This window comes from Varanus komodoensis, unplaced genomic scaffold (genome assembly GCF_004798865.1).
Source record: "Varanus komodoensis strain SLA01 unplaced genomic scaffold, ASM479886v1 scaffold53, whole genome shotgun sequence".
In the NCBI taxonomy this organism is placed as follows: Eukaryota; Metazoa; Chordata; class Lepidosauria; order Squamata; family Varanidae; genus Varanus; species Varanus komodoensis.
Genome location: NW_025336126.1, coordinates 5,726,874 through 5,752,910, shown reverse-complemented (window position 1 = coordinate 5,752,910; position 26,037 = coordinate 5,726,874). Strand labels below are relative to the sequence as shown.

At 43.8% G+C, this 26,037-nt stretch overlaps 1 protein-coding gene across 1 annotated transcript; it reads left to right on the top strand.

Annotated features, from left to right (window-relative positions):
* The first annotated feature begins 1,734 nt into the window (after positions 1-1,734).
* On the top strand, positions 1,735-25,914 carry LOC123032099 (glycine-rich cell wall structural protein 2-like). The gene is made up of 16 exons (XM_044447726.1): positions 1,735-1,753; positions 6,608-6,664; positions 9,101-9,145; positions 10,557-10,589; positions 12,737-12,781; positions 14,431-14,463; positions 15,834-15,887; positions 16,792-16,857; positions 18,009-18,071; positions 18,981-19,049; positions 19,770-19,853; positions 21,032-21,085; positions 22,105-22,167; positions 22,366-22,449; positions 24,828-24,881; positions 25,580-25,914. Exons 1-16 carry the CDS (start codon positions 1,735-1,737, stop codon positions 25,603-25,605), a joined length of 849 nt encoding a protein of 282 aa, XP_044303661.1. The 3' UTR covers positions 25,606-25,914.
* The last annotated feature ends 123 nt before the right edge of the window (positions 25,915-26,037 follow it).

Genomic DNA, 26,037 nt, shown 5'->3' with positions numbered 1-26,037 from the left:
CTGAGCATGGACATTTCAATGGAAATTTCCAGGGCAGCCCACAAGATTAAAAACAATAAAACATTACATAGTTGTGTGTGGGATGGTAATCCAATAATAAAACAGCGATAAACCCTCAATTAAAAGCAACATAAAAGCCAGCTGCACTCATGGAAACATTTTAAAACAAATTTTGTTCATTGTCTCGTGTTTCATGAAGATGACACAGCAAAGCCACTGATATGTCTGAGTGCAAGTTTGAGACAATGTGTGCATCCGGAGAAGCAAACGGACAGATGCATTAGCAGCAAATGTGGATATGAGCATGTGAGCAAGCGTAGGGTGCCAGCCTGTGTGTTGCAACTTGCAGCATCTGCATCCCACATTCCTCCTTGGAGTTCTCCTCAGACCCCATTGGCTACAGCAAAAGGGGGTGTGGCCTAGATACCCAGGGACAAGGGGAGGTGGAAGTGGGCAGAGCATGAGCAGGACATAAAAGGGGCCGCCTCCCGGCAGTCTATTCCAAGCACCGTGTGGCACCCAGAGGCTCGGAGGTGTGAGTGCAGGGGCTTCCCAATGGCCATCTTGAATCTTTGCACCTCGCTGCTGCTCTTATGCCTGACTAGGGGCAGCTTGCAAGGAGGTAAGTCCGGCTAGTGGTGATGAAAAAGGGCAAACACGGTCTGTGTATAGGCATGAAAATATCAATTTTTGTGTTGGTTTCAGAGGGATGGAACAACTTTCCCATAGTGAAAGTAATGACTGGGGTAATAGATGAGTAATAGAAATTTATGCAATTAGAAAGAGAATCAGAATTTACTGTCTTTCTCCTTTTCTGTATTTCTGTGTCAGTTCCTATCTCAGTTTGGTGTGATTTTGTCCATTGTTAGCTTCTTCTGTTCAATAGTGTTTGATGTGATGTCAGTGAATCTCTCTTCATTTTTTGGAACATGAAACGAAAGAATTTTTTTAAAGCAAGCTTTAAGAAAAACTAAGCTTGGACACGAGAACACAGAGGAAGGTGGTTATGGTGCATGAAGGAACCAAGTTATTAATATTGAGTGATTTTATCTCTCCGTTGCTGTTGGGCTTGCATTTTCTTAGTGCAAGTCTGGTGTTAAATTTCATCAACCCACCATGTTCACTGAAATTCTCAAGAGAAAGAGATGGAAGGATGTAAATTAAGGGAATAAATTAATGGGTAAGTTACCAGGCATGTGAGTAAGGGAACTGTAGCTCCACTGATGGTGATGCAGCAGAATGAACCAGAAGGCCTCCCAGTGCAGGTCTGCCTTACCACATCTTGAAACAAGCCAAATACTATGTATGTCCATCTATAGGTGTAATTCATGGAGCTGGTGTGCTCGATCACAACAAGCACCATGGCTTAAACAAACCATGATGGTTTGTTGCAATTGTGCAAACTGGGTCTGTCCAGAGGATGAAATTTCCTAACTTCCCCAAAGCTTTGAATTTTAGCTGTTGCAAATTTATGACATACACACAGCATGCTTTATGTTTGAGCATAAACATATTCAAGCATTTTCATGGACAAAATCTACTTGTGCTTCTGAACTAAATGGCATCTACTTCTGATGGTTAGGAATTGTGAAGATTACTGATTTCTGTCCCCGAGCTTGGAACAACAGAAGAGCAATTTTTCTTTGAGTTATTCCCCCCCATTTTTAAATTTCAGATGAGGAGGGCAGGATAGTGCTTGCTACATGAATGTAAAAACTACACTGGTTACCGAGTATGCTGCACAAATTTGCAGGTAACCATGTCCATCTCTTCAGAGTAAAGTTGGTGGGGTACTAACTTTTTGGGACTAGTTTTTGAGCTTATCAAATCTCTTTATGAGGTAGATGCTAAGGGGTGGGGACCCAGAAAGTTGGGAAGGAAGAGGAGACAAAACTGCAGGGCAAGATTTTAAAAGCCTAGATCCATATTAAGACTATTAGAGGTATCCTATAGTAAAATTTCTTTATGCTGAGAGATACTCAAGTCGAAGTGATGCTAAAGCTAGGCATGCTACACCCAATAGCCCCTCAGGTACCTTGGGCGTGAGATTGCACTCTTCAGCTGCAATCCTGCGCAAACTTATCCAGAAACAAACCATGCTGAGCAGAATATAAGTTACTTTTGCATAAACGTGCTGCAATTGTGCTTTGGAATGGAATTTGGGAGGTATTATACACGCTAACCTGGAACTCAATACAGTTCACTTCTGAGAAGACTTTCATAGCATTGCACTGCATGGCCTCACTGCAAGCGACCTGAAGGAGAAGCCAAAAGCAGTCCAAATAGTGGCACGCTGAGCAGAGAACTGGAGGTTGGGTTAGATGATCTTCCAGGTTCCTTCCATCCCTAAAATTCTATTATTCCATAATTCACTGCAGTTGACCAGGGAGAGGCATTTGCAAAGGTCAACGGAGACCTAAGCCCACCAGCCCTCTGAGGAGCCAGCCTGCCCTGGGGCCTAAAAGACATGGGTGGGCACGAGGGGTACATCCTATCGGCAAGGAAACAACCTGCTCTAGGAAAGCCTCTCACTGAGAGTGACCTCCTAAGCTTTAAAGCCTCAAATGAAGAGGGAAGGAGGTGGTTCTGCCTGCAAAATGGAGATCTGGAGGCTTATTTCTTCCCTCCCGTGTCCTGGAAATCAATCTAGCCTGACGTTTCAGCTGGATCAAGGACATATCCAGGTAGGGCTGCCTGGCCAAAACCCTGCAGAGCTGCTGCCAATCAGTTCCTCAGCCCGGTGCCCTCCAGATGTGCTGGACTGCAACCACCATAATTCTCTGCTTGGCTGGGAATTACAACCCATGCGAGCCAACAAACATCTGGAGGGCACCAGGCTGGGAAAGGCTGGAGTAAGGGATACTTCAGCGACATGCTCTGACCTGAGTTCCTATGTTGCTGCTTCCGGGGTGGTTAAATCTACACATGGTTTTCAGTAAGGATGGACAACCACAGGTCTCGGCTGGATATCAGATATCAAATCCTCCACAGTTGAGGGGTCCAGATCTCTGACAAGAGCATCCTCTTCCTCCTCTCGCTCTTCAGGTTTCCCATCCCAGCTACTCCCAGTGAGCGTAAGCAATGCAGGGAGAAGAAAATGACGCTAGCAGTGGGCTAGACAGGCATGTGGCTTGATCCAAGGCAGCAATCCCTGCCATCAGTGCAAGGCTATTGCAAAGATGGAAAATGCACTGAAAGGGCCAACCAAAAAAGTCCAGAAGGCAGGAAAACTCCCCGTGAAGAAGATGGTTCTCCTCGTGAAGAACCGCCACAATGGTTTTGTGGTGAGGAGCCAGATTCAGGACAAGAGAGGGAACATCAGAGGACACCTACCTCCCTGTTTGTTTTGGGTTTTTTTCTCATAATTCTAGGAGGAGGCAAAAAAATGCCTCCCCCAGCAAAAAGGGACCAAATGAGGGATGAGAAGAAGCAGGTACTGGGGCTCACCTGTGTGTACCCACTTTCCCCAGGGTGGCTGAATCCCAAATGCCCAGGCTTCCTGGCATCTCAGTCCCAGGATAGCAGCAGGATGACCTCAGAGGGGATGCCTTTGAGCCTGAGCCCTTGCAGGCTGGACTGGACCCTTCAGGTCTGAAGTTGTACACTTATTTTTTAGCTAAATGGAAAGATAGAGGCATATAAACTCACAAGCAAAATCTCCATAATGTTTATATCTATCTACTGTTTTTAATCCCACCTATTCTCTAAGGAGCCCAAGCCAACATAACTCATCTCTGCATGCACATAGTTTTAAACTTAACAGGAGTAGTGAAAAATCCATCCTAAGGGACTGAATTCAATTTTAGAGAAACTGTTGGGGAAGGGTAGGGTGAAAGGATTCTGAAGCTCCTTTGGAAAACAGGAGAATAGACTTTTGGCCTGATCCTGCATGGCTGTTCTTACATCAAGGCATGGTATGAGGACATATGATGCACCAATTGCCTGTCAGGATTAGGTCAGTACCTGGGAAGCCCATGATAACCGCCTAGGGTTCCAGGATGGAAGAAAGGTGACACATAAATCTACCAGTTAAAATGTTATGCATATATGTTAAAATGTTATGCATGGATATGAAAGAACTGGGAATTCTATTCCATGATAAAAATGAAAGTACATCCCTGAAATTGCTTTCTTTCCTTTTCCTTCCCTTTCCTTTCTCTTTTGTATTATATCCATTAGATTATAAGTGCATGGACAGAGACTATCTTATTTTTAATCTTAGAAGATAATGCTCGGAATATAATCATGATGATGCTGGTGCATGTGAGTCCAGACATTGCTGTGGTGTTTCTTGTTAATTTCACATTCATTAAAACTGACAGCAGGACTGTGATCGTGTACAATGCCATTAAAGAGCAGGAGAACTGCAAGCCGAGTTCTTGCTCATGCAGAGGCTGCAAGCCAAGAATCTTTTCGGTCCCCCTGCCCAGCGATGGGAGGGGAGCAGTCGCACAGCCGAGCTGCCCTTTTATGACCCCCGACACAAATCCCTCTCTGGCCCTGATCTACGCAAATAATCCAGCCTAGGTGGAGATGGGAAGTCACACATTTCCTCCTAGGCCTGCATGCCTGTCTGGCACAAATATGCTACATTCCTTCGGTGCCCCTGCCAACCCAGCCCACACAAAGCCCTCCTTAATGCCCTCACCTGGGTGGGGGGCTTGACAACCCCTTGCAAAGTTACCAGGCGGGAAAGCTAGCCAGCTCCCTGTGCCAGGAGACAGGGTGGGTCATGGGTGGGCCAGAAAGCCAAAGTGTGTCACTCTGAGATTAAATAATTCTTTGGCATCAGGGACCCAGGCTTTGAAAGGAGCTTTGTGGAAAGATCCAGACTTGCCCCAATGGACTGGACACCAGCAGGTGGTTTCTACCAGTCCCAAGAGGAGACATTCTCTCTCAGCAACAGGAACAACAAAGAGTCCTTTGGCACCTTGAAGACAAACAGGTTTATTAGGTTCTGTGAACTATGAACCCAAGAAAGGCATACTAAGCCAACCTGTTTTACATATTGATGGTTAGGGTTAATATCTAATAAATATTAGCTTTATGATCTATTTGTTATGAATTCTACTTGCTACCTTTATCTGTGCTGTTATATATGCATCTACAAGCAAGAGGAAAGACATCATCAAAAAGAGGACAAAAGGTGGCATCAATTTGTAGATGGTAATTTATATATATAGGTGCAAATTTAGAAATAATTACTCTAAGTTAAAGTACAATTTTGAACTGGAAATGATTTAGCTATAATGTAAATTAAATAGAATAGTCAAAATAGAATAGAAATACATCTCAGTCTAATGGGACTGCTCAGTCTCAAATTGTGCTCAGCAGCTTTAAGCCTCCAGGCTCTCCATGATTAGAATTATTTATCTTGAAACCAAACATTTTAGAGAACAGCTCCTGCAACTCCCTGCATGCCCCAGCCAGCCAGGGGCATGCTGGGACCAGTAAGCCATTTCCCCTCTCTAGATATGTATAGGATTGTACCCTAAAACACTCTATTATCCCAGACTTATCAAATCTCCAAAACAATCATTTCCACTAAGAGTAAAAATAAATTTGCATTCAAAATGTTTTCTTCTGCCAAGGTTAATTCAATGTTGTCTGAAAGTTCAAATATTTGTCAAATGCATTTGCCAAACATTTGTTATTTGCATGTGTCCTACAGTGCTAGTTGATTACATAATTTGAGATTCAATACTTTATTTCATTCCATTTTACTGTATTGGACAGATGACATGCATTGGGGTGTGGTGTCTGAAAAGCTGTCAGCTTTTACATGGTTTTACTTGATTCCTTCTTACGCCAAAACCATCAGAAAGTTCAAAGCATTCCAGTTTTAGATTTTGAGGTGAAAATACATTGAAAGACTGAATCTAAATTCCATATTAAAAACTGTTCCTTGGACATTTTTATTCCCCCACCCTTTTAAAATATTTCTGCTCCCTACATTCTCACAGCACATATGAAGACGATTCCTTTAGTAGATTAATTTACTCTGTAACACTAGAAAAATTTGGGCAATTCAGGAGTAAAATCATCATAAAAGGACGCTTCTACTATTTCTACCCAAAATTACGATTACATGCTTTAATCACTTAGCTCGGTCAAAATAAAAGCAAATGCATCACCCAAAGAAGAGGACACAGACATCCCTAAAAGGTCCACACACTAATTTAAATAGAAGCCAATTTTTAAATAATGCCTATAATTTAAATAGAAATGCACGTCATTTGGGTGGGGAAAACTGTGGCCAAATAACCTGTGTGCCTTGCTCTGTCTGGTGTCCAGGTGCTTATTGATAAGCAAACTCAAGGCCCAGCCCTTTCTTCTGATCTTTCTTTATCTTTACACCAGACTTCCATCCCTTCAGTTGGTGAGACTTTCAAACAGAGGGCAGTCTTCCCCATCTCACAGAGGACTGCTCCCTGAAAAGTATGCCATTTGGCTGCCCTAGAAGTAGAATGGGGATTGTAACTAATTTTAGTGACTGACAAAATAGAACTTAGGGCAGTTGGTTCTACAATGCAAACTATAGAAAGGGTTTGATTTTTCATTCACTTGACTCCAGTCTCTTTCCACTCCTCTTGTGGGCCTGTTTCAGGAGTGAAACCTCAAGCCAATGGCCGAGGGGGTCTTTACTTCCCATCCCTGGTACAAGGTATGTATTCTCTGTCATTGTCTCCCCACTGCAACACACCTGTACTGAAATACAGTGGGGATTCTGCTTGAAGACAAAAGAGTCCCCATTGATCAAGCCTAACATCAGTGGGTGACTTTAAAGTTGCACTCATAGAAACAGAATTCACTCACATGCATAAGCAATGTCTGGTTGGAAGCATTGCCTCTGAAAGTGCTCCAAGGGCTCAACCCTTGGACATGGTGGTGAGCAACTTCTGGCAGTCCAAAGGACAATTTCCAGCACCAGGATTCTGCTGGAGGCCAAACTCTTGCTTTCACATCACCTACAACAATTAAAAAAGCAAAACAAAAAACAAGCCATTGCAGAAAACCACCACAGAGACTCAGATTGGCTACATTTAGTATGAAAACAAGCTAAATTGGCACTTTGGACTCTCAGTAGCAGTTTGCCACCACATGTTTTGCTGCTTCACCACCGATTGTGTGTGCTAACAAAACAGCAAAACAAAAGGGGAAGGGAAGTGAGGTGTGCGCTTAAGGCCATAGTGGGCCGCATGTTGCCCCCCCTGATTTAACTGACCTCACCTGCCATCTGCATTATGTTTCAAGGAGCTGCCCTCGTTCCACTTACACGGACATATAACTCCATTCCATAGTCAGTACAAGGTTGAGTTCAGCCATTGTGGCTGGCATGTAACCCATCCTTTATTTCTTATTTTAAAATTTGTATAAAAGCCACCTATTAGCATAATGCTCTCCTCCTGTTAGGTGCAGGAGGAGCTGGACTGGGACCAGCAGGAGCCAAGGCCGGTAAGTCTTGTGAGAAGAAGGGTCCTTTCATTCCTAAAGGCTGAATAAATTAAAATTTGTTGTCCCCAAACAGTGGGATGTGTTCCCACAAAATGAGGATTGGCCCCCACTCTATTGGCCTTTTAAAGGATGTGAAGGTGCATCTCTTCAGTGTATAATTTTGGCATCGTTATTCTTTCTAGGACACAATCCTATGCATGTTTGGACAGGAAATCGAGGTACAATTCCCAGCATGCCTGTAGTAACCACGTTGGCTCAGGCATGCTGGGAGTTACGGACCTTTTTTCTGTCTAGACATATAAAGGATTGTGGCTTTAATGTTCTTGCCCGTATTGATTTAAAGGTTAGGATTAAATGTTCATAAATCAGCCTGAAGGTTTCTTTGCAGATGAAGCAGTATGTTAATCATAAAACTAAGGAAGCAATCCTATGCATGATTAGACAGAAAGAAATAGCCTGGGAATTAAGGGTTGTACCTTGACTCACTAAATCCTTGCTTTGGCATTTGCCCATGATTGTCATGCAGTACTTCAGAGAGAACATAGCTGGACTGATTTTTGGAAAAGAAGCATAATTTTCAGTTTGGCTCTTCTATCAGTCCAGTGGTATAACAACTCAAAGATCCAGGACTGGCCCAAGTCATTCTGTTTCCAAGATAAAAGGATAAAATGCCCCCCCTCCACCTTCCCATATACTGAAACCAACCGCTACCTAGATAGACGTGGCAGGGCAATGCGGAAAAGTGGTCTAAGAATAGGTTAGGTCCTCTTGTCAGAAGCTGGCTTGCTAGAGTCAAGGCAAGAATCCCAACAAAACCGTTTATTGCAGTAATTAGTCACCAGCATTTAAAGTCTCCATGAAGTTCCACAGAAACAGATTACAGCACATTCCCAGGCAAAAGTCTTCTCTGAACACAACAGAAAAGAGGGACTCAGCCAGAGCGCAGCCCCCGGAGTGCGTTCCATTGCATTCATCGTGCCAAAGAAGGAGGGAAGCTTTCCAGGTTTTGACTGCGCTGTCTCCTGCAAAGGCTTCTGGAAGCTGCAACAGGTTGAATGCAAGGGAGCAGCTGCACAGGGGACCCCAGCAAGGAAACCTGTCCCTCAAGAAGCAGCTGCTCCCCCACACCGGGCGTTTCTGCACCTCCATCTTGTGCTAACAACACACCAAAGGAGACACCCTTGAAACTCCATTCCCTGCAGAGTCCTCCTCCTGCTGCCCCATTCCCAGAGATGCTGCCGGGCTACAGGGGATGCCATCAAGGCCAAGTCTTCTAGCTGTGCAAGAGCGGCCACAGTGTCATACCTTCTCTTTCACCAGTCAGTGAGAGGCCTGGCAGAACTTAATTTTCAGGCCTCCAGTTTCCCACCACTGGGACCCAGAAGTGTGGTACATTGGCTGGTCCCTGACTACTTACCTTCACAGCAGCCCTGTGTGGTAGGATGGGTATGACAGGCCCAGAATCACCCAGTGAGCTTCATATCAGAATGGAGGGCTGAATCCTAGTCTCCTTGGCCCACATTGTAATTTAAATTATGGAACATTTTATGCATAAATGAATGTCATAATGTGCAGTACAGCTCCTTGTCCCTCCGTTATTATCTCTTCCCTGTCCTGGTATCACCTCTGCTTTCTATCCCTATAGGAAAGTATCCTGCTTATGGGACCCAAGGACTGTCCACAGGTTTGCGTAAGTGTAGCTTTGAGGCTGGAATAAATTTCAGGGGAGTAACATTATCGGTCTGTCTGGCAAAAGCTGCCTGAAACGGAAACATTTTCTTTTTGTGTCCCAAACACTTGTGGAAGCCGAGGTCTTTTCTGTACATGAGGTGGCAGAAGCGTTTGCACTGTTTTGAGGCCAAGCAGCTCAACACCATTTTGAATGCTCCTCTTGCATGAACAACAGGCTGCAAAGTGAAAGCAAGAACAGCAAGGTGTGGGGACAAGCAGAACCTTTCCTGCTGATATTTGGCTGTTGCAGTTGCTTGTGCTTCTAGGGAAGTTTGTAACGGGGATCCAGATTTAGTCACCCTTAGAATTAGCCACAGCTCCAAAGTCAGTGAGGCACTGTCTCCACTCTTGAGTCTGAATTTCAAAGGTGCTGTCCATGGTAAGTATATTTGAATACTTTGAATAGGCCAGCTTTGGCTACATCTCGATCCAGCCCTGTGAGTGCATTTTCCCACACTGGTAGTGGAACCATCCATTCAGAGCCCAGGTCTCTCTCAGAAAGGAATTCATGGATGCTACCCACGGGCACCTTCCTCCAAAGAGCTCAAGAGCATTGAACCTGAATGGTGGAGTTGGGCCCAGAGCTTCCCCTTGCTAACTGCAACACCGCAGTGGATCTCACGGGCTTTTCAGTGGCTTTTCCTGCCCCTCTACTGGCAAATATATCACAACCCATCTAGCACCGTGGAGAGATGGGATGCAATGTTTTGAGATGGCCTTTTAGATACACTCAAGGGACCTAGAAATCGGTTAAGGTGTAATTTTATGCCTGTTTAGACAGAGAGAACATGCTGGCAGTTGTAGGCTTTTTCCTGTCTAGATAGGCATAGGCTTGCTTGGACTCTCTTACCCATCATAACCAAATTTTACTGTGAAAAGATGGCTTGGGGTGGGGGTGGGATTCCATACCCCTCCCTGTAGCCATCTTGTCTTTTGGCTTTCACCCCTCTTTATTTCTGCCCTTGCAGGGATTTAGAACAGATTTGAGCCATTGGAGGCAAATCGGGGAAGCAGAAAACAGCCAGGCCCCAACCCTGGCAGGATGGGATCCTCCATTTGTCAATGGCACGGGTGCTAACTTATGCCTTGTACAGAATGTGGGTAGGATGAGAGACACCTTGTAGTCTCCAGCTACTTTCCCCACTATGGGCTGCTCCAGATTTGATGGGCAACAACTCCCATCATCCTCTGGCAAAAGGACACAGGGGTGATGTGAGCTGTAGTTGAACACATCTGAAGGGCTCCTTGTTGAAGAAGCCTGCAATTGCCTAAAGAGAAGCTACTCTGTATTCACTGATGTGCAACTGTGAATACACACTCTCTGTCTGTTTTAACCCATCTCTGTTCCATACTTCTCCCTGCAACCCCAGGTTATGGCATCCCAGCTGGATATGGAGGAGCAGGTATGATGGCCACTCTTGCATGCTTCAGTAAGGCATAGATCTGTGTTTCCTTGTGCCCACCCCGTCCTCCAGGGGAAGGAAGGAAGGGTGAGCTCAAGCTGATACTACATTGCAGGAAAAGGTGCAGAAGAGACCAATTGAAACAATCAAGGAGATGAAACACCTTCTTTAAGAGAAAAGAAAAGCTAAGGGGGTCACTCCATGCATGTTTAGACAAGAAAAGGCCCTGATCTCCAGGACTGCTGATTGGGGAACGCTAGGAGTGACAGGACTGCTTTCTATCTACACATGCCTAAAAGCGCAAATTTTCATTTCACATGCATGCAATTTGTAGGCAGAAGCTGTGAGACAGCTTAGATGGTTTCAGAAGGGGAAAGGACAGATTCCTAGAGGACCATATTCACACAAAAGGGGGAGTGAAGAAAATTCTGGAGAGCTGCGGCTTTGGCAGATGGAGCAGCTCGCTTGGATACGCAGCCCACTGGCTCATCTATGCTTCTTGCTGGCATAATGTGGCCACTTATGATTCACCCAAAGAGATCAAACCAGTCTCTGGAAAGGAGGACAAGGATTTGAATAACATTTACATATATAAATGTATATGCATAGACACAACTTGATAAATAAAAATTCTAACTTAAAAGAAATACCTTACATCTCCCACAGCGTGGAAGGCTGCAGCCTAAGTGTTTTGCTCAGTCTGCTGTTCACGTACTAACTCCTGAGGGGCGACATTTCTGAAATGTTATTTTCAAACTAGAACTGGAACAGTTCTTTTATATTCAAAGATAATCAAGCCCTTCAAACAGAGAACCCACCCTCTGTAAAGGCGAGTACATGCTGCCCCACATACAGCCACAACAGGCTAAACCAGGGTGAGGAACTCCCAGGCTACCAGCAGGATTAGGCCCATGAGGTCTCTGCACTTAGCCTGAGGAGACCCTGCCCTAGAATAATCCTCTTTGCCAGAAGAGGTAGGCAAACGTCCGTCACCTTTTCCCACAGCAGGGATGCAGAGTGGATTGTCCTCTTTGTGTGAATGGGTGTGTGTGATAAAAACTATGTTGTGTAGGAATTAGGTAAATGGGGAGTGTGTGAGAGAGACGCACACACAGACAGAGACTGAGAACAGTGGGCATATGCCCTTCAAACCCTAGGCATGCCCTACCAGCATACAGCCTGCAACAGGCTTCACTGGTAGAAAACTGGCCTTGAATCTAAGAAAATGTTCCCCAGCCAGAGATAAACCAGAAATTGTTTGGCTTACTTGGCTTGTTGCTCCCTTCACAAAGTAGAACTGTAAGTCTGAGTTTGTTCTTGGTTGACGGTGGTGATTGAAAAGAGCCTGGGTTCACTTCTTCCCGTCTGCTTGCTGAGGAGGATGTAGTAGCAGTCATGGAGGAAGGGTTGGCTTCCTGGAAAGCCAGCCCTCTGATATGCGGTCAAAGCACACACCCCCACCCTTTTTCCGTTCCTTAGAGGATTTGGTGCTTCTCTCCCATGTTGGAAAACAGAAGCCAGGTAACTATGAACAGCACAGAGGGATGCCGGAGGCAGTCTTCCCGTGGTTTACAACCAGAAAGATCTCAAGAAAATTCTTCTCACACCAGATGTCTAGCCATTTCTAAAGATGGGACATACTGGTTTAAGCTAATCTGCGAAGCGAACCCTGAGAAATTTTGCTGCCTTAGGCAGAGCAACAAATGGTGTCTTCTCTCTCCCAAGTCAGTGTATGTGGTATGCAAGACTGACTGAGTTATTTTCTCATGTGAGACAGAAAGGCCCCAAAGCACTTTCCCCATTCCTGAAAGTAGAACACAACAGCAACTGATCAGACAACTAACCATTTACTGCCCTTCTGTGACACCCAATATCTGCTACCTGAGGCGGCTGCCTCACTCCACCTTACAGTAGGGCCGCCCTGGCCCGGCTGAGAAATCTGTTGAACCAGGCAAGTGAATCCTTCAAATGATGGCCATAAAATACATGACGTTTTAGTTATTTTAAGTATCATTCCGATTTGAAATGGGAATCTGAGAAAGCATTTTTATTTAAATCCTAATATATTTATTGCTTAAAGGCCAAAATGGTGTGATGTTTCTATTCTGTTGTCATTCACAATGCATCTTTGTGTTGTGGTCTTACAGGTTACAGAGGTCTTGGTTACCCTCGCGCTGGCCTCCCCTTGGGAGGTAAGTATCCTCTTAACACATTTATGCCTTCCTTCTGTCTCTTGTTACCTGTTTAAAGGTACCTCACTTAAATCTTGCACTGTTTTCTTTCCCTCTTAACATTCCAAAGGCTTAATGTACCCTGCTTCAGTATTCCTTTTAAAAAGAATAAAGAAAAAAACATGCTTGCCAAGCCTTTCAACAAACTGAGAGGCCCACTAACTGACCCAGCTCCATTTCTTGGCAAAAACATCTACCCTTTGCTTATTTTACCTTTCAAAAAAGACTTGGCTGGCCTTGTTCGTTTCAAGATCTTGGGGGTAAAGTCCTATAATGACTGGTTTCCTGGACTCTGGACACTGGTGTGTTTTTCCATGCTTTTACATTAAAGTTTGGTATTTGTTTTTGGTTTTTTTAATCATAAAATTATTTTTTGATGTCTTTTGTTGTGCCCGTGTTAATTCCATGGTTCTCCCTCATACGTTTGGCCCAAGTCAGCTTAACAGTGACTGCACAATTACACACAAACCAGATTTTACTGTTTGGGTTTTTTTCTCTTTTAAATCCCTCTTTACCAAGCTAGACTCTCTATATTTTGGTCTCCAATCTTTGTAAAAGTCTGTCCCAATTACTGTCTTTTGGGAATGCTTTTTTCAAATATTGTTAGTGTGAATTGCTCAAAATACCATTTTTAGGATTTTAGCTCCCACATCAAGATCTATAGCAGATATTCTTCAGAGCAGGAGCTGTAGTAAATTTATCTTGGCTCAGATTTAGTCATACTTGGAAGAGTCCTATTGAAATCAGTGGGATTTTTGTTAGTTATGCTTTAATTATATCCTATCAGTTTCAGTTAAATCTACCCAGGCTCATGCTGGGAGTTGAAGGCCTTTTTTCTGTCTAAATGTGCATAGGATTGTGTCTTAAAACAACTTGCTTCTAGCACATGTGCCTGTACATGAACAGTTAAGGCAACACAAAGCACATGGCGTGGAGTTTCATTCCCTGCAGCTTCTTAGATATACTTGGCCTCTAAGATAAATATTATCAGACTTATGTGCTTGCACATTCTAATTCTGAGCAACGCAACGAACTGTGTCTTGAGCATTAAATTCACAGAGGACACACTATAGTGGAGTAAATGGAAAACAAAGCACAACTTCTGCAATGAAAATTGGGAGCTTTACTATAACACAGGCAAAGCAACTATGAATGTATTTTTATCTGTGTAAGGTTAAAGGTTTGTGGCAAAGATCTTAATCAGGGCCATGTATATGTTGTAATGACATGTCAGGCAGAAAATGAATCATCCTGAAATGTCTGCTTTCTTTTAAAAAAGAAAAAAAGGGCAAGCTTCTGGTCCATAATGGCTGTAAGCACGTACACTTTCAGGAGCTAAAAAGAGGCTCAGTAGGATTCTCAGTGCTGCCACAAAACAAGGCTTAAGTACTGTACATAGCTCTTTACTCTTCACCAAGATTGTTGGAAACAAATTGCCGTGAAGTAAGCAAATACATGCAAATATACTTGCTGAATGGATACAGGTCACTGAATTCAGGTTTTCTAAATAAAGGGTTTGGGGTTTTTTTCATGTAAGTTATAAAAACCTCCTGCTAATCTTTCAGGCTAGCTTTCCGGCCTGACTCATTCACTTTCATGTCATCCCGCAGGACTTGGAGCAAGAGGAAAGCCTTCCAAAGCAGGTAATGTTTCTGCGGCCATCACATTTTCCAGCAGGCTCTTCTTGAAACACCTGAGAGCTCCAGGTTTTTCCATTGCATCAAGGCTATGCTGTTTGTGCATCACAGTTCCATTCATGCACAGAATCATCACTTGTAAAACATTTGCTGGTGTTTTAAAACAACAGCAAGTTTCTCGACCATGAAGTCCACCTGCTATATCCTGACCTGTCATAACTAGAAATGCATGTTCCTCTCTAACCAGGGGTGGTGGAAAAGATCCAGGGCTCAGGCCCACAAGACAAAACAATACCAGCAAATTTGGATCTAAGGTTTCTTTGTGCTTCTTTAAAGGGCCTTGTCTTCTAAGGACAACCTTATCTGTAAAAAGGGATGCAGGAACAGAAGAGAGGAGGGCATCTGATTTCAGAAAAAAAAAGTCAAGCAGAAGGATGGAGGGTGCAGGAATGAAGCACGTATGGGCAAAAAGCCAGCTCACCCAGGAGAAGCAGATGTGACAGGATCCCTGTACCTGTCCTCATGGACAGCAAAGTTGTAGGGCAGATGGGCTCCCCAAAGATTTGGGGCGCCAGCACTAGAGGGCCACTTCAAGATATGGCTCTTGTCTCCAACCCAGCTCTACTCCAGTCTGTCCTACCATTTCCCTCCCTTGCATCCTGAGGGTCTGCAGAGCTGCTCTTTCCCCATTTCTTTTCCTCAGCCATGTTCCCCCACAGAAGACGCTCTTTCTCATCTGGCACTTCTTTTCCCGCCAGCTGCTAGGGATGTCAGGTTTTTGTTTGATCACTTCCATTTGTGTTTCATGGATTGGCAGGCATCTTCTTTCTATTGATTGCTTCTTGATGGAATTAGATTCGTTTGAGGGGTTGTACAAGATGTTTGCCCTACTTACACACGTGTGCATCAGCTACACATTAGTATTAATGTGCCTTATCACAGGGCCTCAAGAACTGTAAGACTGTGACAAAGTCTGCAAATTTGCACAGTCCATGTGAGTCAGAAGCTCACCCACTGTGGAATCTACATGTCTGATTCACAAAAATACAAACTCACTTGAATCCACTGTGGATTTCTCCATCATAGGCATAGCAGCAGAATAAATGTCCATATTATGTGAACACCATTGTGTGGGGAAAGTGTTCAGCAAAGGCTTTTAGTTTCCACTGAGCAACTGTTGATGCCATTTGACATGCTTAGAATTTCAAACTTAGGCTAAGAAAACAGTATTTCAAATTTGTAAGAACATAGCTAGTTTGGCCAAACTCAGTTTTGAGCTGATCTAGAGAGAATATCACAGCCTTCACACAAGCCCTACACCCATGTTGGTTTATGCAAAGATAATGGTATCTGCCTATATTTCTCTCTCTAAGCAGGTTATGGGGCAGGACCCAGTGCTGCTGGCTACCAAGCAATAGGAACACAGCAAGGTGAGCTAGGAGAAGCTATTCACAGCTGTTAGAGTGTCACTGGGAGTTTTAGAAAGGATTTGTCCCTCCAAAGAGAAGTGATGGAGCTCATCTATGTTTGGAAAATGCAGGGCCAGCCCTCTCATTAGGCAGAGTGAGAAAACTGCCACAAGTGTCAGATGCCATAGGGCAGCCATGAACGCTTCCTGTGGACATCACAGCTGCATATGACACAGGTATGTTATGGCCCCTAAACTAACCTGCTGCCTCAGGTATCACTGGTGTTGAAATAAGATTCAACCAACAGTCCAGTCAGCTTCTGAACAGCTACCATTTTGTCCTTTGACACAGGCAGCAAAATGGCTGGAGCTGGTCTGCAAAACAAATCTTCTGTCCTAGATCCTCTGTCCCCTATGCTCCTCATTAGTATATGAAAGTCACTCTAAACTTGTTCAAAAGCAATCTCTTATTATTCTGCATATTCAGGGGAAACTGGTGATCTAAGGCCATGGTTTAAATAGCCTTGTCCAACCTGGTCACTCCAGGTTTCTTGAACTGCAGCTCATGAAATCCCCCAGCATAGAGTGCCTAGAAAAGAGGATGGCAACCTGGTACCCTCCAGATGTTTGGGATTATAATCTCTATCATGCCTCATCAGTGGCCATGCTAGCTGGAGTTTCTGCCAGTGGTTGACTGAGATACTGGGAAAGCACCAGAATGGGAGAGCTAGGTTAAATTATGATATAATAACCTTAAAAAGTCACACAGGATCAAATCCCAAAGTGGCCAATCAGATGTCCCAATGGGAAGAGTTTAAGCGCAACAAGCAGCATCTTGCTCCAGGGCATGGTAAGAAAAGGTGGAAGAAAAGGGGCCCTTTCTTTATGTGTCTGATCTTTCTGTTTTTCCATGTCTTATTAAACAGTGTATCCAGGTGGTGTTGGAGCTGGAGGCTACCCAAGCAATGGCCTCCAGAATGGATTTGGCAACGGTGAGAATAAAAACCCACCCAGAAGATCAGGCTGCACTGGGTCAGAAGCAGTCGCGTATAGTTGGGGACAGAGATGCCACTGGCTTTGGTACAGTCACTGTGCCGGCAACGGAGAAACAACATCCAATGCTGGCATGCCAAAGAACCCGGAGTCAGTGCCTTCTGCTTTTGGTCAAGGGACCCAGGCAGCAGGCCATTTGGCCTAGTCCATGGGAACTGAAACTCTTTTAGCCCAAAAACCTGAGTCAGCTTCAAAGAAACTCTGAGGAGCTACCGTTCTGTGGTGAGCTGGGCAAAAGGAGTATGGCCAAAATACCTTATTTTAGCTTAAAAGTACTTCCTGCCAGCAGCTAAGCTGTGAAGAAGCCATTTCAACATTTTAGAATAACGGAAAGACTGCATAGAATCCAGGAAACCATCCCATATTTGGTGGTCAGGAAAAGGGGTGGGAGCATCTGCAGGAATCCTAGGAGACCAGATTGGTGCCCCACGTGGGCCAGATTTGGCTTACTATAATAGACAGTACTGGGCCGGGTGGACCAGTGCTTTGTCTTGGTACCTACAGCAATTATTTATGCCACGCTGCTATACAAAATTTGCCTCGTTAGTGCCCTGTCTGTTCCCTCATACTTGCACATCAGCATCACATGGGGTCAGCAACACTTATTTGTGCTTTTCACAAAGCCAGTCCCAGTTGTTGTTCCCTGCAAACTGTGAGCCTCCATTTCTTTTCATGATACCAGTTCAAAAAGTGAATACTTGTTGGGCTTCACTTGCAGCCATGAAGAAATGCAACCAGTAGGTGGGGCTGTTGACTGACATATATATAGAGAGAGAGGGAGAGGGAGAGAGAGAATGAGAGTGCCCCTGGAAAGGTTATGGCAGCATATTCTTCCCCTGGATCTATCTGTTCCACAAGGACTGTTTTACTCTGTAGAGAAGCCTTCTCCAATCTGGTGTCCTTCAGATGTCTTGGCTGACAATTCCCATCAGCCCTAACCAGCAGAGTCAATGGTAAGGGATGATGAGTGTTTTAAGCCAAAATAGTTGGAGTATCAAAAGTCACCCATCCCTAGGGTAGAGGGTACTGGGTTCAGTTTCCAGCTAGTTTGGGCAAAATCACAAAGAACTAGTGTCTCTTTCTTTTCCAGGCTATGGAACTGGAGGAAATGGGTTTCCCAGTGCAAGATCTCACCCAGGAGGATACGGTAACGGTAATGGTAAAGGGTTCCATTAATTTAGTTATTTCTCTTCTTCCTTTGAGTTGTATTTTAGCACAACAACCGTGTAAGGTAGGTTAGGCTCAGAGATGGTTATTTGCTCAAGACACGCAGTAAAGTTTTTATCCCAAGTCTAAATGCAATACTACATTTCATTTCCTTTGTTACAGCTCTATATGATCCAATAGTCAAAGTATCCCAGCCTTGTCTGCAGAAATTAAAATCTTAAACATCCAATGTTGTACATAATATAAAATCCATGTATATAAAAGTTACTGCTAATGACAGTAACTAAGTCTTAAGGGAGGCTTTTCAGCCTCTTAGAATGAGGAGAAAACCCTGTACAAAACCTGGGAAACCACCGTGATCAGGGGCGGGGGGGATGGATCCCCCAGAGGGTTATATACCCCCCCCCCGAGGTTTTCCAACCCTGGCCTTGATTGACATTCTGACTTGATCTACACTGCACACATTCCCATGAGGTCCATGTCTCGATCTGTTAGAAAAGCATCAAAAGCAGCATGTGCATTCCTGTGAATAGATTTGGATCTGGGCTGCAGCACTGGAGTGGGAAGGGTCAGCTCCGGGATAATTTCCTGGGGTAGTTGAAATTATCCCCTTGGGGCTCTCTTTGCCCCATGGTACAAATCATAGCTCCAGAAGAAGGGGGAATTTGCATCAGCCATGACACAGTGGTAAATATGATTAAACCTTCTCCTTCTGCTGTGGCTCCAATCTGAATCAATCTAGCCCTTCCTCTGAAGCGGCTTTTGCCTTTAAAATGTAGATCTGATCCTGGTTCTTTGTCTTGCCTAGTAGCTCTTCCCACCCTCACTCAACTGCTACCTGTTTCTGAGGAATGGAAGGTCTCTGTACTATTGCAGGTGTGTGTCTTATTTGCAGGTGTTCAAGCTCCCTATGGCAGTCAGTTAGGAGGACCTGTTGGTGATTCTGTGGCTGCCAAATATGGAGGTGAGTCTTTAGGCCAGGCTATTAAAAGAAGAAGCAACTTTCAGCCTGGTGACCTTCTTGCCCAGCTTGAAGAGAAACTGAGCCAATTTGCAGCGTGCTTAGTTTGAACCAGCATTGGGAGGTAGAGGAGGAAGACTGGGAGAATATGCCTTCATTGCCACCTGGATGGCTTTGGATACCTCAGCCAAAGGTGAAAGTATCCTAGGCATACTAGTTACATTACAACTTTATATTGGCGCTATACCTTTTTATCTTACATGGCTTCCTGCAACAAATTCTGTATTTGGCCAATGTGATAAGAACAAATTCTTCTGTGGGAGAAACCCAGATTTTCTAGCACCACTTTGCCAACCTGATGTTCTCTAGAGATTTATTCGGCTTCTATTCTCATAAGCCTCAGCAGGATGGCCAATGATCAGGAATGCTTGGAGCTGTAGTCCAAAGCTTCTTGAGAGAGGCTTTCCGAGAACTCTAGTTCCCTCGAGAGAAAGAATGGCCAAGTAGGGTGCAGCCATATACTTGGGAATAAGTACCACTGGACCAAATATCTACACAGAAATAAATTCCATGAATTCAGTTGCTCGGTTAATCATTGGAAATATCAGTGTACAGTACCAATGGAGAATAATTTGCAGATTTGCCTTAATTTGTGAGAAGGATGGGTGGCAAAACAGGGGAATCTTACCGCTAACAGTTTTCCATTATCCTTCTGTGTCACAGGGGCAGGGCAGCTCCCCTACAGTGGTCAACCACATCAACCAGAAGCTGCTGGCCTAGGAGGTGATTACAGTGCTGGAAGATATGGTGAGCTGGGAAACAAGGTGGCTTGTGGTTGCTCTGCTTTAGTCTGCACCAAACCAAACCAAACCAAATCGCCTTTCACACAAGTGCTGCTAGGTGTTTCCTGCCTACAAAATCCACATCCAAATCTTTGCAACAACTCATTTTCTTTGCAGGCGATGTAAAGGTGAATTGCCTTTCAGTGCCCTCTTATCTATGATCAGTATTGGGTGATAATAGCCACAGCAGCTTTCAGGCTGGACGGGGAATCCCTGTGTGCTGAAGGCTGCTTGTCCCTGTTATAAACCTGCAGATGGTCTGTGAAGATATCCTTGAAAGTATGTGAACAGAAAGGATGCTGTCACCAGTGGAGGGGGTGGGTGGCCCTTACATGCTTAATGTGTATATTAACCTTAATATGCTTTATTACCATCATTAAGAGAAGAACTGTTTATGCAAAATAGGGCATATGCATGTAAATCTTTTTTAATTTGCATAAAACATACAGGATGCAGAAATCTACTTTTCTGGGCATGGATTTTCATTTCTCTAGCATGCTCAGTCCTGGTTGTGGATGGTTGAATACCACATTTAAATTCACACCAAATGCAGATGGTTTCTCCAGGACTGGAGTGGCATTGGAGAAGGAATTGGTTTTAGTAGTGTGGTTAATACTGTCCCCTTGGCCTTCCCCTCCTCTTCCTTTCACACCTGCTAGGAGCTCTCTAAAGCCACTTATGGAGCCCAGTCTGGAGGTTCGGGTTAGGGGAATGGTCCCCCCTTTCTCCTCCTTTTGCTACCTCACTGTAGCAGATCAGTTCCAGATCATCTTTGGTTGGCTTCTACTTCTTGGTCTTCCTCTTCCTGATCAGCAATGCTACTGGAGCAACTATCTCCTGGTCTAGTTAATTCCAGCTTTCTTTGCCTAAGGAGTGAAATTGACTAGACCACACCACTGTTGCTTCCTAAGATCTGCTTATGAGGAAGGCATCTTTGCTTCCACATTGGCAGGATCTGTTCAGGAAATGACAGGCTGGGCTGTTAAATTGCAGGCAACCCTGCAACTGAAGCCAGTGCTGAAATTACTGAGATTTCTGGTAAAGGATTATGGGACAAAGGGCAAAGGTTTCAGGCAAATGTGAAACCAATGGTGCCTCCCTTTTTAGAAATTAAGCCCCTGTTTCTTTGCCTCTTTTACAAAGGTGGGCCACAACTTGGGTATGGATCACTGCCTGGTCGGACACTAGGACTAGATGGTAAGAAATCCTACTTTACCGAGTCTGGGGTAGGAAAGTGGGCCAAGGAGCAGATCATTTCTAGAGAAAGGAAAGTCAGGGAACAAGTCTGCCTGAGAGTCGCAAACTGTTTGAGGGCTAATTGTGGATTGTTCGTTAGTAACAGAGGAAACACACTATGTTGGTCAGAGGCATTGTTTTGCTGAACAAACTGGTCAGTTACACTTACAGCTTTTCAATTATAAAAAATTATTCTTGGACATGTCTCAGCACTGAAGCCTTGGCCCTGAAAACAGCTCCCACTCCTCAAATTCCAGAGAGGTAGCCTGGTTAATTTGTTACAGCAAACACAGAGAGGGAGCACCTGGTGCATTTAAAGAGGGAGGAGGATGTTTCCAGATGACAAACCATCATTCATGGAATTTTACTGGAGGAGGCAGCCAGGTGATGCTTCCAGTTGTAACTTTCTTAATAATGCCCTTCTGCCATGGATAGATAAGACAGACACACATAATGGACAAGTTTTGCACAGAGATCAGCCTCTTGAAGTAAAATTAAGTCTGATGTTATACATTTTTTATTCAAGCAAGATCCAGGTTTCCTGTCCCACTAGAGGTGTTAAATCAGTTCTTCTAGTGGAAGAGGAAGATTGTGCTCTTGACTGAACCTTAAATTAAACTTAATTCTAAGTTAGCAATTTCAACTTCATTCTTTCCACTATTCAGGAGAATAGTGACTTTCATGAGGCAGCAGAGTATCCAAGGAGACTGAAATATTGTGTCTCTAGATTCTGAATGGTGTCTGCCAAATATGTTTCTGTTTATGCTTAGAGGTTAATCTCTGCAAGAATTGCTTGCCCTAAACAGGACATTCTTAGCAACTAGTGGCACATATCACACTGGAGTATGACAGTGCTCCAGGATTCTGGCCCCAGGGATTAGAACCCATGAAGTGAAGGGAGACCAGTGACTGTGAGTTTGGAGAGGTCTTTTGTGCTACACTCTCCACTTCTCCTTCTCTGCTTCCTCTTTCCCCTTCAGGCAATGGAAACGGGATGGGATATATGAATGGTGGAGACCCCCAAGCTAATGGGCTAGGGGCAGGTAAGACTGAGGGTGCAAAAAAAAAAAAAACCCTCCTTCGCCCTCTCCCTCTCCAATAAAATCCCACCTACTGTCTAGGCAGAGTACAGAGTAGCTCTTGCTGGGACTGGTGTGTGTGGGAGCAACATCTTGAACCAAAGTGCCTTCACTGTGCTTTCACTGCACTTAGATTTCGCCTTTCTTTCACTTGCTTGGCAGGTGCCTATGGTCCCCTTGCAGTTGGACAAACACCAGGAGGGTATGGCAGCCCACTAGGACCTGGACGGGCACTGGGAGCCTACGGTATGTGGCACTAGATTTGTCTGCTCTTCCAGCAGCGGGAAGGGGTGCCTCTCCAGTCCACAGTGGCTGAAAAGAAAGCATTTTCTTCCCATGTTCCTTGTCTCTTACCTAGGTGCCCTTAATGAGAAACCACAATTAATCTGAAACAGTTTATTGAGACTGGTAGCCGGTACAATCTTGTTCCTATCACATTGATCACCTATGTTACCTTTATGTTATTGATGACCTGCTTAGCCTATTGACTTAAAACCATTTCCTGCAGTTTTTCTGAATATTAATAGACCTATCCTCTAGGGCTCAGATGGGGAACTTATCTACCTCTGGATGTTGTTGGATTACATCTCCCATCATCCCTGACACTGGCCTCTTAATTCCCATCCACCCCAGTCAGCAGGCTAATGGCTATGGATGATAGGAATTGCAGTCCAAATTTTTGCCCTAGAAGCTCACAGTCTAAGAACTTCTTGTTTCCCAGCTCTGTGAAAAACTAGTGATAACTTTAAAGCCCTTAACAGCGTTGAACTAGGTTACCATCCATTCACATAAATAACCTTCCCAAGCTTCAAGGGCAGTCCTGCTCTCTGTTGGCTCTCACATGAAAACAGATGAATGGGTACAAGAGCTGGGGCCTTTTCAGCCGTGGTACCAAAACTCTGGAGTGCCCTCTCTGTGAACATCTTCCACAATCCTTTGTCTTCCAGTGGATGTGGAAGGTACTAGGGTAAGCAAAGCTGGTCTAGAAGGCTCTGCCCTGCCTCCTGCCTGTTTATGGAGTTCTCCCAACCTGGGAAGTTCACCCAGCAACTATTTTGCTTAGAGTTAGCTCAAGAAATTCTGCTTCTTGTAGAAAACTTTCTCTACAACTTTCTCCTGTTCAATATACAGAAACTGAGATTATTTTTCACACTGGCCTGAATGGGATAATATCCTCCAGTGCATCTGATGACTGCAGGCTAGCTTGCAGATGCCGAGCTCAGGCCTGCCCTTCAGTACCTTGCCACTCTCTACCATTTGCTGCCTGTGGCAGCTGGCTCACTCTGCCTAACGGTAGGGAAAGCACTGACTTTGCTGTCATCTTAGCATCCAACAAAACCCTTCTTTATTTTCCCAGGCTTTTCATTGTTACACAGTGACATCTGCTTTCTATAAGCTTTAGTTGTGTTGTTATGTTTGTTTTATGTTTATTGATCAAACTGCCCTGAGAATATTTATATTGAAGGTGGTGAATAAATTAATTCACCTCAACTGCAGCTGGACATCTTATGCAGGGAAATTCCACAAGATGGCAGTGGTCTCTGCAGAAGATACTCTAGTTATTACAGCTGCTACATAAAGTGCTCCCTCTCTCTGCATTTTTATAATTAAAGCTATTACCGCTTTTTTTAATTAAACAATGTAGAAGCATGAGCAGACTGAAGTAGACACCTCAGGCACTATATTTTAGGCACCAAATTTTTATTATCAATATTTTTATCATTAAAAGTCTCTATTTCAGTTTTCTTACTTATGATTCCAAATGTCTGTGATCTTATAAAAGCATTCAGTTTTGTATTTATTTATTAAATTATTTATACTCCACCTCTCAGTCATAAGTTCTGAGAAAGTTTCTGGCAGGATCAAAAACAGCAATCATGTGAGTAGCAAACAAAACAAAATTTTAAATAGCAATGGAATCAACAAGCACTAGGTGCCACTGAAATAATTATAAACTCTTAGGCTACAAACCTAACATTTACAAGCAAGTAAGCCTCATTGAACACAGCAGGGTGTACTTATGAGTAAACCTATATAAAATGCACTGCAGACTAAGAATTTTGTAATGATGTCCCTGGAATCTTTCTGTTTTATTTTAATACTTCATTTTTGGAAAGTTGAAAATAACAAATCTGGATCCGCTTATACTAAGGGTGGTCTCCTAGCATTACAGATGTAAAGATTTGTGTAGCTATTTCATCTTTTTGTCCATAATGAATGTTGTGCTGTAAGCAAAAAGACAGATGTCAGTGCAAAACACAGGAAGATTGTGAGTGGAAGATGGTGGGCTCTGCCCCTCACCACACCCCCAATAACATTCTATGAATGGGGCAAAGTGATGGCATCATAAAAGCTTTGTCTGGAAATGCTCTTAGAGTAGACCTAGTGAAATCAAAGGGACGAATTTCTCATGATTTTACTGGGTTTATTTCAAGTTTGTCACACTCTGGACCCAACCTTATGAGCACTGCAATTTATGCAGAAGCAAACCACAAGGTGATTTAAAATGTGTCTGGTCTTGGATCAACTGGAGAAAGCTTGTAAGCCAGAATATGGTAAGGTAAAAAAGACAGAAATAGTCCTGTGCAGTTCAGAGTTTTCAGCCTTATCTCTCTTTGGTTCAGGAGGAAAAGAAGCTAAGTATGGCATGAATGGATTTATGGGAAATGGATACAGAGGTAAGGAACAGAAGGCAGATTCATGTATCTTTCATAATTTTGGGCTGTTGCCCAGCCTTGCTGGACACATCACCTGCCCCCATATCCTGTCCCAACCCAAATTTTCATGGAATAATTAGTAGTCATATCTTCCCCACAAACTTATCCAGGTTTAAAACGTTTACTCTCTCTTTCCTGAGAGCCCCATGACCTGTGGTTATGTGAAAGGGCTAAATAGAATGCTTGAGCACTCTATAAAGGGATGGTTTCCAGGATCCTATGGAGAATGCTTTGACAGTTATCCATGCTGTGGCTAGATGATTTTAGACCCTGAATTTTCATCTTAGAGGGGTGAGTGCAGGGGTGGGGAGGGTTAGGTGACTATGAAGCACACAAATAATATTCACTACTTTTTTCACATGTTTTTCCATCCCTGATTTAAGGACTTCTAGGTTTACATTTTGAACTTGTTTAAATCATAGCACCACCACAACTGAATGCCTGGTTTCCTATCTGATCATTTGGTGAATACGGCAAATATTCACACCAATAATATTAGTATTAACAGTATTAGTGTTATCATAATACTATTGGTTAAGGAGGAGGAGGACAAATAAGAAATGCATGTATTTCTATAAGCTGTTTCTGTAAGCTATTAGGATAGAAAATAAAACCATGATCCCCATGGTTCCTTCATCCTCTTTCCCTTTCTTTTCCAGTTCGCTGCCCTTCTGGAAAATGCTGAGAAACAGTGTTGCTCTGCAGAACTCCCTGCAACAGGATTCCAGCAACCCAGCAATCTTTGGTGCTAAGTCTTGATGACTAACAACAATGAAGTCTTGCATTATAAAGGATCGTGTCTTTTTCTTATTGTGTTTTATTTTATTATTAGAAACATTTAAAAGAAGAAAAAAGTTGCATGTTAGCTTTTAAAAGCCTTGAATAGCACTTTCTCCAACAGCTGCTAGCTCAGCAGTGATCAGTGCTGTAGGCATGTGCCCTGTAAATTCCACTGGAGGCCCAGTGTCTTTGCGATTAAAAAATACATCCACGGTTCTTTCGTGTTGTGTCTTTATTATTCTAGGGAAGGGAAGTATAACTTCTACCAAACAAGCCTTTGTGCTTATTTAAACATCACACCCCATTGCTATGCATTTCTGTCAACCACATGACAGAC

Bases quoted from the DNA above. Each gene is read 5' to 3' on its own strand.
- LOC123032099 (XM_044447726.1), top strand. The intron at 19,050-19,769 runs GTGAGTCTTTAG...TCTGTGTCACAG, and splicing joins TGTGGCTGCCAAATATGGAG to GGGCAGGGCAGCTCCCCTAC. The intron at 19,854-21,031 runs GTGAGCTGGGAA...TCTTTTACAAAG, and splicing joins TTACAGTGCTGGAAGATATG to GTGGGCCACAACTTGGGTAT.